The 14,769-nt window shown below is 47.7% G+C and overlaps 1 protein-coding gene across 3 annotated transcripts in view; it reads left to right on the forward strand.

Annotated features, from left to right (window-relative positions):
* The window catches only part of TNPO3 (transportin 3), a 1,119,313-nt gene that overhangs the window by 545,437 nt on the left and 559,107 nt on the right, over positions 1–14,769 (forward strand). For all 3 annotated transcript variants that reach the window (XM_085653697.1, XM_085653695.1, XM_085653696.1), the window contains exon 11: positions 7,618–7,757. In XM_085653697.1, coding sequence (XP_085509823.1) covers positions 7,618–7,757 — 140 coding nt within the window. The remainder of the gene's footprint in view (positions 1–7,617; positions 7,758–14,769) is intronic.

Below are 14,769 nucleotides of genomic sequence, written 5' to 3' on the forward strand. Positions count from 1 at the left end.
GTATGTGACTCCTCCTTTGGATCGTATTGCGCATGGGCTTCGGCTCCATCCTCAGATTGTTTTTTTCCGCCATCGGGCTCGGATGTGTTCTTCGCGCTCCGGTTCCGAACCGTTTCCAGTCACAGTTCTTCTCATCGGCGCGCAATGCTTCCCTTCCGCGGTATTGTTCGCGATCGCGATCTCCCCACTCGACGTGACTCATCGAGAAACTTCGATTCCAGGTGTCGACGCAGGCCTTCGGGCCTACCACATCTCCGGTCCTGGCTCCTGGAAAGGACTCCATTTAAGAAGTGTCCTCGATGTGAGTCCAAATTTCCCCACACCGATCTCAATGAGGTGTGCAACCTCTGCCTATCCCCAGAACACGAGGCTCGAGACTGTCCGGCGTGCAAATCCTTTCGGTCCAAAAAGACTATTCGAGACTGAACAGCGAGGAGAAACATAGCACACGCGTCAACTGCAATCCCCGACATCTTTGGAGAAGGCGTCGATGTTCCTGAAGAACAGCACACCGAAGAGGGCCTCGTCAGCGCCTCCAAAGCCGAGGACTCAGATGTCGAACACATCACTCCGGCACAGAGGGGCGTGAGTACTACTATCGATCCCCACCGGCATCGAAAAAGTCTTCGGTCACGCCTTCGCCCTCGGGCCTAGGCACGACCAAAGACACTGCTTCACATACTACGCTTTCGGCCCCGGTTAAGAAGCCCATCAAGCCTTCTGGCAGCTCGGGCTCGAGCCAGCTTGCCGTCGGTGCCGAGAAACACTCCGCACCGAAAAAGAAATGGCTTCCTCCGTGCCGAGCTCCACACCGAAACACTCGGCGCCAAAGACACCCACTAGCTCCTCTGTATCGACGCCATCTTCGGAACTGAGCAAAAAAGCCAAAGCCATCGACACTCACACCTCGAAGCCGAAAGCCATCTTGTAACCGAGGAAACAACCGGACATGTCTAAACCACACAATTCAAAACAACGAACTGATGATTCCAAGACTAAAAAACCTCCGGCTCTGACCCCTTCGGCGCCGACGGATCGACCGCTCACAGAAGAACTGTTTCGGCCCGATCCACTACAAAAAACTCTTACTAAAGACCCTAAAACTGGACATTTGATGATCAGCATCAAAAAGAGACCGCTGGACAAGCCTTCCCCGGCTCCACCTCCAAAGAAAAGAGACTGGTGCCTCCCCTCTGAGACTACCTTCACCCACTCCTCCACCTCCTCCATCTCCTCCGCCTCCCCTACCTCATCATTCCCTCACACCCTCTCCAGATGAGGATGACGACGATGTCTATGAAGACATAGGGGAGGGACCCCATGACCAACCCACAGGAGACCCCACTCCTACAGGCTCCCCAGACCCATGGGACGATTACTACATCCCTAACGTCCCGCAGGACGACATTTACCCTGCAAGACCGTGTCGGTCCCCCCCCCCCCCCCCCCCCCCCCCCTATGGGGTTTAACCAGCTGCTACATAGGGCTGCACACTACCATGGGGTTGATCTCCATAGAGACCCTGTGGAGGAGAACTTCCTCCTAGACACTTTTGATACCACCCACAGGGCAACTTCCATTCTGCACATGCTTAAAGGTGTTATCAAACACGCGCCAGAGGTCTTTAAAGACCCGGTCAGAGCCAGGGTCATCAACCCTTGTATCGAAAAGAAATATAAGGCCGCCCCTACAGATCCCACCTACATCAGTGGGCCCGCACCACTAGACTCCCTCGTAGTGTCTACTGCAAGGAAACATGCAAACTCCCAGGCATCAGGCGAGGCACCACCACCTGATAAAGAGTCCAAACTCCTAGATGCCTCTGGCAAGCAAACAGCATCCCAGGCAGCCAACATATTGCGCATTGCGAACACACAAGCGCTTTTAGCACGATACGACAGGGCACATTATGATGAGCTAGAAGCAATCATGCAGCATCTCCCTGACAAGTACAAAAATAGAGCCAACGAGCGAATACAGGAGGGAAAAACCATCACCAACACCTCCATACGCTGCGCCCTCGATTTTGCCGATACCGCCTCTAGGGCAATTAACACCAGCGTCGTCCTCCGTAGGCATGCCTGGCTGCGCATTTCCGGTTTTAAACCAGAGGTACAGGCTTCCATCCTTAACCACCCCTTTGACCAAGAACCTCTCTTTGGCCCAAACGTAGACGTAGCCCTTTCGAAAATGAAGAAAGACACCAATACGGCAAAATCTATGGGAGCCTTGCAGTCACACCCTCCTAGGCGCTCCTTTCGCCGTTCTTCCTTTCGAAGCAGATCTAGAGGCTACTCCGGCGCTTCTACTTCCTATAAAGCCCCTACACAATCCACTTTCACTAGGGGTTACCAGAGAGGTGGCTATAGGGGTAACAATAATAAAGGCAGAGGCAAAACTAATACCTCCCGCTCTGCCTCCACTCCTACCCAATGACTTCCCTTCACTCTCCCCAGACCATCCCACTCCTGTCGGGGGCAGACTACAAAATTTCCTATATGTCTGGGCTACTATCACCTCGGACAAATGGGTGACACAAATAATTTGGTCAGGCTACTGCCTCGAACTAAAATCAATCCCCCCAAACATTCCACCAAAACACCGCCCTATGTCACAGGAACATTCGTCACTTTTCAAACAGGAGGTAATCTCCCTCCTACAAAAGAGTGCAATAGAGCCAGTTCCTACCCAACAACAAAATATGGGAGTTTACTCCCTATATTTCCTCATACCAAAAAGGGACTACACTCTTAGGCCCATCCTGGGCCTCAGACCCCTAAATCACTATATACATTCAGACCATTTCCACATGGTCACACTTCAGCAGGTACTTCCCCTGCTCTCCCAAAACTACTTCCTTGCCACCCTGGACCTCAAGGACGCCTATTTCCACATTCCCGTTCACACAGCTCACAGAAAGTATCTCAGGTTTGTAGTGGACGGTCAACACTATCAATTCAAAGTGCTCCCATTCGGAGTCACCACAGCACCGCAAGTGTTTACGAAGTGCCTAGCGGTCGTGGCAGCACATCTGCGAAGACAACACATATTCCCATACCTGGACGACTGGCTAATAAAAGCCTGCTCGTACAACCAGTGTGTACAACACACTCATGCAACTATACAATTACTTCACAAACTGGGCTTCACAGTAAACCACACGAAGTCCCATCTGCAACCGTCCCACATAAAGCAATACTTAGGTGCCACAATAGACACCTCAAGAGCGTACCCCAGTCCTGCCAGGATAGCAAACATTCAGGCCGTACGCGCCAAATTTCAACCAGAACACTCTCTTACAGCTCGAGTGTTCATGCAACTCAAAGGAATGATGGCCTCTTGCATCTTCATAGTACCTCATGCAAGACTCCAGATGCGTCCTCCAAGAATGCATAGCGTGTCAATGGAACCAGGCCCAGGGTCAACTGACAGATCTGGTGTTGGTAGACGGTCGTGCCCATCGCTCTCTGCAGTGGTGGACCACCAAAAACCTTTCCAAAGGGCGACCGTTCATGGACCCTGTTCCTCCGATAGTACTGACAGCGGACGCATCGCTCTCCGGCTGGGGAGCTCACCTACTACATCACACCATGCAGGGCAGGTGGACACCTCAGCAAAAGTTGCTCTACATCAACTATCTGGAGCTACTAGCAATATTCTTAGCACTAAAGGCATTTCAAACTCACATATCGGGCAAGGCCGTCCTAGTCCGCACAGACAACATGACAGCCATGTACTATATACAAAAACCAGGCAGCACAAACTCTGCAGCTCTCAACTAGCACAGAGCATATGGAGATGGGCCATACCCCAAAAAATCTTCCTCCTAGATCAAGATTGTCCCAGGAGTCCAGAACACTATAGCAGATCTGCTGAGAGGACAAACACAACAAATCCACGAGTGGGAACTCCATCCACATGTTCTTCACCCGTACTTTCAAATGTGGGGGCATCCACAGATAGACCTCTTCGCCATTCACGAAAATGCCAAATGCCGAAGCTTCGCCGCCAGATATCCACACCCATTATCCAAAGACAATGCGATATGGATGAACTGGTCAGGCAGATTTGCGTACGGTTTTCCGCCTCTCCCACTCATTCCCTTTGTGGTGCGCAAAATACAACAACACTCCCTCACTCATCCTAGTAGCTCCAACGTGGGCCAGACAACCGTGTTACACCACACTGCTGGAACTATCTGTAGTACCGCACCAAAAGTTACACCTCTTTCCAAGCCTCTTAACCCAGAACCATGGAGAGATCAGGCACCCAGACCCAGCTCAGCTCAACCTTGCGATCTGGTCCTGAAATCCTAGAATTCGGTTATCTGAATCTTCCTCCTGACTGTATGAATGTCATTAGAGAGGCTAGGCGACCTACCACTAGAGCTTGCTACACAGCCAAGTGGAAACATTTTGTGGTCTATTGCCACAAGAATAACTTCGATCCCCTAGGTGTGTCCATTCAGCACATCATAGGCTATTTACTAAACCTTCAAAGATGCAATCTAGCCTACACGTCTATTAGACTGCACCTTGCAGCCATAGCAGCTTACCTGCAAAACAGGCAACATCTATCACTCTTTCGAGTACCTACCATAAAAGCCTTCATGAAAGGCCTCAAAAGACCAATTCCCCCCAGAGTGCCACCCTCACCTGTGTGGAACCTAAACATCGTTCTCACTAGACTAATTGGACCACCCTTTGAACCTCTACACAAATGTGAACTTCAATTCCTAACATGGCAAACTGCTTTTCTTGTAGCCATCACTTCCCTTAGAAGGGTCAGTGAAATACAAGCACTCATCATTCAAGAACCTTTTCTGCAAATACACCATAACAAGGTTGTTCTCAACACTAACCCAAAATTCCTCCCTAAAGTCATTGCTCCTTTTCACCTAAACCAATCTGTGGAACTACCTGTATTCTTCTCGCAACCACAAACCGTTGCAGAAAGAGCTCTCCACACATTAGATGTCAAACGAGCCTTACTCTACTACATCGAGAGAACACAACCCTTTCGTAAGACCAAACAACTGTTCTTTTCCTTCTCACCACCACAAAGGCAACCCCATCTCCAAATCTGGGATAGCTAGGTGGATTGTCAAATGCATTTAGATTTGCTACCACAAAGCAAAACGAACGCTATCTGTTCCCCCCCCCCCCCCCCAAAGCCCACTCTACACGTAAGATAGAAGCTTCCATGGAATTCTTAGGGAACATCCCCTTAGATGATATCTGCCTTAGCAGCTACATGGTTAACACCACACACTTTCACTAAACACTATTGTGTAGATGTGCAGGCTAAGCAACAAGCAAGTGTGGGCCAGGCTGTACTCAAAACATTGTTTCAAACCACTGCAACAGATACTGGTGGTCGCCGCTAGGGATGGGTACTGCTATACAATCTAAGCACAGTGCGTAACCTGCAGCTCATATGCCTCGAACGGCAAATGCTACTTACCAGTATGCATCTGTTCTAGGCATGTAGAGCTGCAGATCAACACATGCCCACCCGCCTCCCAGGCTACCTTTATCTGTTCCAGGTTATCTCATTTAGATACCGCACACATGGGCATCTTCACTACTATTACAACACTCCATCATTTGCCTGCTGGCGAAAAACAATCTGAGGATGGAGCCGAAGCCCATGCGCAATACGATCCAAAGGAGGAGTCGCATACCTTGTGACTTCCAAAGACTTTCCAAGAGAAAAACAACTGCAACATCCGGGGCCAACACCAGATGGCGATCTATGCACAGTGTGTAGATCTGCAGCTCTACATGCCAAGAACAGATGCATACTGATAAGTAGCATTTGCCTTCCTGGTTGCAATCACCTCTCAGAAGAGTCCGTGAACTCCAGGCATTAACCATACAAGAACCATTTCTGCAAATTCATCAAAAGAAAGTGGTTCTTAAAACTAGCCCAAAATTGCTACCTAAAATAGTGTCTCCTTTCCACCTTAACCAGTCGGTAGAACTCCCAGTGTATTTCCCTCTACCAAACTCAGTAGCAGAATGAGCTCTTCACACGCTAGACGTAAAAAGAGCAATACTTTACTACATTGAAAGAACAAAATCCTTTAGAAAGACTAAACACATTTTTGTAGCTTTCTACCCACCTCATAAAGGCAATCCTATCTCAAAAACAGGATTACAAGTTGAATTGTTAAATGCATACAAACATGCTATGCTAAAGGTAAACGCACCTTAACCATTCCCCCTAGAGCTCACTTCACACGTAAACTAGGAGTGTCTATGGCATTCTTAGGAAACATTCCCCTAGACGACATCTGCAAAGCAGCAACTTGGTCTCCACCACACACATTCACAAAGCACTATTGTGTTGACGTGTAAGCAAAGCAACAAACTAACGTGGGCCAGGCTGTATTAAGAACACTTTTTCAAACCACTGCATTAGATACAGGTAGCCACCGCTAAGGAGGTAACTTCTGTATAGTCTGTACACAAGTATACAATCTACAGCTCATATGTCTCGAACGGAAAATGCTACTTACCAATATGCATCTGTTCTTGGCATGTAGAACTGTAGATTTCTATACGTCCACCAACCTCCCCGGATACATCTATCTGTTCCAGTACCATCTTACTTAGATACATTACACATGGACATCCTTTTCGATTTCTTACTAACTCCATCATAACCCTCTATGGCAAAACAATCTGGAGATGGAGTCCATGCCCATGCACACTATTGTCTTAAGGAGGAGTCGCCTACCTCGTGACTACAAATACTTCTTCAAAGACAAAAACAAAATGCAAACATCCGAGCCTAACACCAGATGGCGATTTATGCTCAATTATACGAATCTACATATCTACATAACAAGAACAGATGCATACTGGTAAGTAGCATTTTCCTTCTAGATGGATTGTACATTTTGAGCTGTGATGCACTCTAGCAAGCTAACCTTTGATCTCTAGACCAAGGACGGACTCTACCAGAATGACAGGTTAAGGCGGCTTTTATGGCCAACGACTCCATACAGGAAAAATGTAGGGGAGCTACATGGACCTCAGAGCATTACTGTCTTGACTTACACTTATGCAAAGATGTTTAAGTGGGACACGTCCTGCTTAAAAATATTTTTGCTTCCACTCCCTCTTCTACCCAAGGCAGGCAATGCCGCTACAAAGTTTGTTCAAAGCATGACAACCTAGAAGTGATTTCATATTACAAAATAAACCAGTTACTTGCATGAAATTGTTTTTTCAGGTTTAAGCTCTTATAGATCCACATGTAAGCTCCCACCTTTGAAGGTTCATGGAAGATATAAAAAAAAGAAAAATCTAAGATGATGGGCACGCACATCGGCATTGTGGGTTTACTGTCTACATCATGCAGGGTTTCTGCCTATTGTGCCTCCTACCTGCAAATTAATGTTTTGAAGAAAATACACTTCGTCCCAAACACTAGATAGTGGGATTGTGTAAAATATTGGAATCTAGAAGAGTTTTAAGCAGCTAAACCATAAACACGGGCAAGTAACTGGGTTCTTCTCCCCTCCTTTTATTAGCCACTGATTATCATTGTTTGACTTAATTACGGTTTCTGAGTTTCAGGTAATAATTGTAAAACACTATTTATTTTCAGAGAGAATAATCCCACTCTTGTGGAAGTTTTGGATGGTGTTGTGCGACTGCCAGAAACTGTACATACTGCTGTCAGATACACAAGCATAGAGCTTGTGGGGGAAATGAGTGAGGTGGTAGATCGCAATCCTCAGTTTCTGGGTGAGTGTTCATCCTTTTGTTTACATGTTTTTGTTTTAATAGAAATGCAATAGTCTTAAAATTGTATCTAACCCTCTCCTCAGCAAACCAATGATTGCATTTCATACTTAGAAATTTATTGCAATTTGTATTTATTTTTGTACATTTTGACTTGATAGCCTTTACAATGAATTCATGTATTTCATTACAGTAGTGTTTGTGGCACTATTGTGTTGCTTTAAAATGTCCTATAAGCAAAAGACACACAATTGATGGACGGAATTCAGAACAAATCAAAACATTCACCCCCAGTCAAAAGATCTGGGTTAAATCCATCATTCTTTTGCTCACCATGCCACCCCAGTTTAAACCTGGCCATATGCAAATCAGTCTTGACCCTGTGCCTCATGGGAGCAGTCCAACCCGAACTGCCAAGCCAGGTCCTCCCTGGACCGGAAACAAGCATTCTAGGACCGGTTTCGGGGTTTCACCCCTCTTTAGCCAGGATAGCTTGATTCCAGTGGCACAGTGAGCCCAAACCCCACGTCTAGGCATACTTGGCACACTTAGGGCGAGAAAGCAAAAGACTCTATATAGTATATATACTACACTAAAATGAGGTATAGTTTGTATGGAGTCCAAGTGGCCCCAGAGGTAGGCAGAGGATAAAGTTAGATATTACCTTACTCTATTTGTGATGGAGTGGTCGAGCAGTAAGGCAGTATCAGAGGACAGGGTCAGCCATTTGATGTACACACTCAGTCAGCAAATGAATTCACACACTCAAGAACTGAACTCTATGCCAATTGGTTTTGCATAAAAAATATACGGTTTTATTTTTAGAACCATGCAAGCCTGTCACAGATAAGCATTAAATACTTTACAGTAATAAGTTGCTGAATGTAGAACAGTTTGAAAATGCAATAGGAATTGTACTTTGTTTGATTTACAGGGGGTGCAGTAGGTTGCAATACTTGGCAAATACAGAACAATTAATTAATAGGCTTTTACAGTAAATTACAGGTAAGTTACTTTTTACGTTACTTTTCTAACTCAGTGCTGGATACCTAGATTCAGCACTGGGACATTTTCTGCAAACAGGTAAGTAAATACGTTTTGGTTATTCGTGAAATTTTTAAAGAATATTTTTAGATTTCAAAACTCCACACTTCGAAACGTTTTGGAAGAAAATTGTCAATGTTATCCTATGGAGGAAAAACAGGTTAGGGTGGGACCCAGGAGAGAGCGCAGCCTGGCTCAGAGGACTCCATTCCACGATTCAGAAGTATTGCTTTGAGGAGTGGAATTTGACTGGTGAAGACCTGCTGCGCATCTCTTCCCTGGAGCTGGAGAACCTTGGTATTAAGAGCATTGGACACCAAGAGCTGATTCTAGAAGTGGTGGAGCAGGTCTGTGCTTTGAACTATGATCTGAAGACACAGCCTGCGCTCTCTGACAGAGAGACTGAAGAACGTGTGTGTGACGCTGTTGAACTTCATCCAGAGCCACAGAAGAATCTCTGCCTATGATGGAACAGCCATCCAGCGATCTCCATCCGATCTCCTTGCGTGTGTGATCCAGCTGGTCTCAGCTGCAAGAAGCCTTTTCTCCTGGTTGAACAGGAACAGACCGGAATTTGAGTAACGCAGATCCTGAAAAAAGAAAAGAAAGTGCAACCGTTTTCCACGAGAGCGTCTGCCGAGCTCAAGTGCAGATGAACGCTTTGATTCAACTTTTTACACCAATGTCCTCGTGAATTCTTCTAGAGCTTGTCAGTACATTCCGCCAGGGGAGACGCCACGCTGTCTTGAGAACTGCTGTGGGTGGCCAATTGAGGACTCCAGAACCCAGGAACCAGCGGGGGCCGCGGAGCATTTCGGCAGCCCCTCCCACCTCACCTGCGGGGCTACATCTACTCCTTGCGCCTCCCGCTTCGCGGGAGACGCTGCGCTGTCTTGAGAACTGCTGTGGGTGGCCAATTGAGGACTCCAGAACCCAGGAACCAGCGGGGGCCGTGGAGCATTCCGGCAGCCCCTCCCACTTCACCTGCCGGGGCTCTTTATTTATCCTCAGCTTTCCGCATCGCAGGACGCGTGCGGGCGGTCGCCGGGCTAAGCCTGGGCAAAGGGCGGGCCGTCTGAGGCAGTCAGGGGCCAATGGTGGCTGGGCAGGGCTACCCATCTTGGCTGGACGAGCAGTGACTGGACTGGATTTCATCGCTGTGGTAACTACTTTATCATTCAGCCAAAGCTTTGCTCTAAAGTGATATTATATTGTTTATTGGAATTGTCTATTGGGACCTTATTATCTTTCAGTGACTATTTGTTACTTTATATTCAATTGACCTGGAACTGTTAAATTGAGCCTCTGTTACCATAAATTTATAAGATCCCCACATTGAGTACTATGGGCAAAATCAATCCCACCAATCCCTCAAACTCTCGTCCTTTTACAAGGCAAAAATCACCCTCAAGTACTCCAGTTCCGAGTTTAACGGCCATTGATAAAATGTTACAAAAAACAATAGGAGTAGTTGCGTCGGCTATAGAGAATACTGAAAGACGTCTCTCACTTACACCTGGTTTGCTTCCCTCCTTGCCAACCGGGAACACATCTACACTCATTGGCAATTCTCCGGACTCGATGCTAGTGTCCTCTTATGTTGAGCTTCCATGTGCGCAGACTGTTTTAGATCCTAGCTCTCCTATTAATCCCGCATCGCCTTTAGTTCCTCAGATAGCGGCAAAGGCATCAAAACCCCGCTCTAGAACTAAGATGCCGAAATTACCCAAAAAGCCTTCTAAGAGCACCCCTTCTCTATTTTAGCACCTCCGGTATGGGCTACTCATTTACTAATTGATTTCCAAGCCCAATTGGAACAACTTATCAATTCTCACTTTAAAATTTTGATGAGTAGAATTGATAAAGTAGTTTCACTGATGAACAATAACAAAAGTGGAGGAGAACAGCTACCTATTCCAACTGGGAATGCTACTGCGAAAGTGGTCCCAGGTAGTATCAAGCAGGCCACACAAGGCCATAGCCTAAATGTTGGTTCTCGACTAGACAACCTGGCCCAGGGATTGGTTCCAATAAATATGTGCAAACGAACCGCTGACACTACCGTGCCTGGTCCTGTTCTCACACCCAGGGTGCACCCAGCTACAGCTAGCTTGACCCCCTCCCCCCCCCCCCCCCCCCACTCCCTCCCCCCAACCCACCTCCTGCTCTTAAAGTCATTAGTAAGCAGCGGGCGGACCGGGGCCTGGTGCCTCAATACCCTGCTCTGAAGGAATCCGGTAATGGATTGCTACAACTTCCACCCTGCCCCCAGTTACCACCTGAGGCCTCTCCGTATGTGCTGGTTTTAACAGGAGTTCCTTTGTTGTCAGGTGAGCGAGGTGAATCATTCCCTGAGTTGAACAAAAAAATTTTTGGGCTGAACAGACACAGACCATTAATGAGATCGGTCCAGGGGGGAAATTCTATTTGCTAGAAGAGTTAGCTGGCTGGGGACCAATCCTGAGGGGATTTTGTGATTGACCACTCCAGGATCCCTGAAATTAACAATCACATTCTTGAGTGGGGAGGCCCGTGTAATCCGGGACCTATCAATCCTCTCCCCTTGGGGTATTTTTACTCACGGGATTTAGTTCTGGGTGGGCTTGTACCAACTTATCTCCATCATGGCCCACAGGAATTAGAATAAAACATACCTGTAGCTATCACCTTTAGTGTTTTGAATAACGTGGCTTGACTATCTTATCGACGGGGGCCCATCGAAATGGTTCCCAATGTGGCCGTTTGTCCTGTGGTGGAGCGTGGGAGAGCTGAAGAGGGCCAACCCCAGCGGGCTTTTGGGGCTAAGCAAGTTGGAATGACAACTAACTCACCATCCTCAAGCTCAAACACCAGCCTTTTAGGAGACGGATCGGAGCAGGAGACCCATATAGGATCTCCCTCTTTTAATGTGCTCGAATCCACTATACCTAGGCCCGCAAGGGGTGAATTTCGTAGATCTTTAATTGGGTCCTGGAACGTAGCAGGGCTAGGTTCTAAGTTATCTAATCCAGACTGGGGTGAGTTGGTGGACAAATATGATTTGTGTTTGTTCCAAGAAACTTGGCTGTTGACTGCCCCCTTAAGGGTAGGCTATGCAACATTTCACATCCCGGCTGTGCAGGGACCCAGGAGACGACCTTCGGGGGGATTGTGTATTTGGGTTGCTACACATTTGGGGTGTTCAGTCAAAGTAATAGATTCTAACTCTCCGGACATTCTCTGCATTGTACTTAAATACTTGGATGGTTTGTCAGTGGTGGTTATTAATATTTATTTGTGCCCTATTCCCCAACGGTTGGGGTTATCTATGCTAGAGGCTCTTGACTAACTTCTTTTTATGTTCCCATCACCGTCACACAGAATTTTCGGGGGTGACTTTAATTGCCATTTTGAACCCTTGTTTGGGATCCCCTCTGTAACTTTAGATGAGGACGCCATTTGGCACATGCAGGAGTGCTCTATGCACTCGGCAAAGCGCCTAACGCCTCTGGCTCTCCAGATCAATAAGCTTTTAGTAACCCACTCCCTCAGAGCCTGTAATGGTAGACTCCTTCCTGATGCCCCTGGGAAGAGCATTTATAATAGAGTGGGGAAAAGCACAACCATTGACTATATGGTCAATGTGGAATTTTGGTCCCAAATGAGGGCCTTCACTGTAATTAATAGGGTAGATAGTGACCATTATCTTCTGTCACTAGAATTAAAACATACATTGGGACGCCAACATGAACTGGGGGTGTTGGAGACTTTTGCCGACTCTAATCTAATCAAAGTGGCGGGGGGCAGACGCATTATGTGGGTCAAGTTTGTGCTATCTCCTGATAAAATAACTGAGTTATATCAACATGTTGCTAGCTCTCTAGCAGAGGCCTTCGAACTCCCGGTTGATAATTATGATCTTTCCTATTTCCAGGAGCTTGAGTATATCCATTCCAACCTTTTCTATACCCTGGCTGACTATTTTTATACTACAGCGAACAAGAAGCCACGGGCAAAAATCCAGGCCCAATGGTTTAACAGTAACTGTAGGGCGGCTAAACGTGCTCTTGTTAGGGAGGTTAAAACAGGTTCTCTGTCGAGTATTAAAGGGGCTAGACACACCTATAAATGTATAATCTTGGAGTCCAAGTCGGAATGGGAGGCCTTGAGATGGGATAGCATAAAAGAAGCCCTGGAAGGACGCAATTATAGGGCCTTCTGGAACCTAGTTAGATCAGGCTCGGTAGAGGGGTCGTCCGCTAGAATACCTAACCTGAGTGAGGAGGTTTGGATTGCCCACTTTAAGCCTCTCTTCACCCACATGGACACCGCATCTCTAGCAGACGTGGCTTCACCAATGAAGGATACATCTGCTTTAGCGCTATCGGATGTAAAGGATTCTGATTATCAACCTTGCACTATCCTCGAAATCCAGGCGGCCCTTAGAAGTCTCTCTTCCGGGAAGGCTCCCGGTTTGGATAGGCTACCTTGAGATCTATTTTTGAGTGAACAGAAGGTTTGGGTTCCCTATATTCTGCTTTACTTTAATGCCATTTTACATGGCATGGAGATCCCCCCCAACCTGGCGGGGTGCAGAAATCATTCCTATCCATAAGAAGGCTCCCTCACTCGACCCAGCTAATTACCGCCCTATTAGCCTCATCGACACCTTGCAGAAACTGTTTGCCCGCCTTTTATTATCAAGGTTCCAGTGCTGGATGGACGAACATCACATCCTAACCTCCCTTTGTGAGAAAGTGCCATCTTTCTTGCATGGTATGCCCCCACTTTTTGCTGAATGTACTTTGACTGAGTGTGCCCTGGACTCCTGCCAATCAGGTGCCCAGGGCCTATGTTCCTTCCTTAAAACAAACCAAACCCAAATTGGCAAACCCTGGCCACATGTCAGCCCCTGGTAAATGGAACCCTAAGTACCCAGGGCGTTGTGACCAAGGAAGGCCTCTAAGAGCTGCAGCACTCCTTGTGCCACCCTTAGAGGCACTGTACCCTTACACACACACACTGCCTTTGCAGGCTGAGTGTTTGGGTGCAAGACAAAAACAAAGTCGACATGGCACACATCCCTGTGTGCCATGCCCAACACCTACACTGCCATGGCATACATCAGTCACCCCTCTAGCTGTGTGCCTTATGCCAATGGAGTGGGCACAGGAGCAGGAGCCCTTTGCCCCTACAGTGCCCAGGTCCATTCCTGAGCCCTGTAAGTGCAGTGCTGCCATTTAAGAGTACATGGTGCTGAAAGCTCGTCAAACACGAGCTCCACAGCACCATAATGGCAACGCTAAAGACTGAGAAGTTTGGTATGAAACTTCTCAGCACATTAAACCCACACTTATGCCAGTGTGGGATTTAATGTACCCAGCACCCCAGAGGGCATCTTAGAGGTTCCCCCTTAAACCTAACCTACAAATCCATGTCTGCTCTGAGGCTGCCTAGGCTGCCACCCAGCAGACATGTTGCTGGACCCCTGGGTAGAAGAGCCCCTGCTCTCCTGGTCCTGCAACAATGTACATCCTGGGCGAGGTGCTAAATCTCCTCCCCCAGGATGGGCAGGGGGAAGCTTCAAAGGCATGCCGCCTCTGTGAGCTTCCCCAGGCCCCTGCAACCCCCCACTGTGGCGGGAAGCTTTGGCCGGAAACCCCAAATAAGGACAGGGGATGTGCCAGCCTGCCAACCCCACCCCTCAGGTGGGGGAGGCGAGGTGAAGCACATCTCCGGGCTCTCGCCATCTTGAAGATGGGGAGCCCTACCCTATCAGGACTAGGCTACTGCCCCCTTCCCACAGGAGAGAGGCAGGATAGGGGGTGTACCCACCCCAGGACGGTGACCCATTGGTCCCTTCCCTTCACCTACCTGTAACGCCCCTAAATCTAGTATTTAGGGGCACCCTGAACCTTCCTTCCCTAGATTCCAGATTCAAAACTACGAAGAGCAAGAAGAAAGAAGACCTGCCCTGCAGCTGCTGAAAAGA

Source organism: Triturus cristatus, chromosome 4_1, assembly GCF_964204655.1.
Source record: "Triturus cristatus chromosome 4_1, aTriCri1.1, whole genome shotgun sequence".
Classification (NCBI taxonomy): Eukaryota; Metazoa; Chordata; class Amphibia; order Caudata; family Salamandridae; genus Triturus; species Triturus cristatus.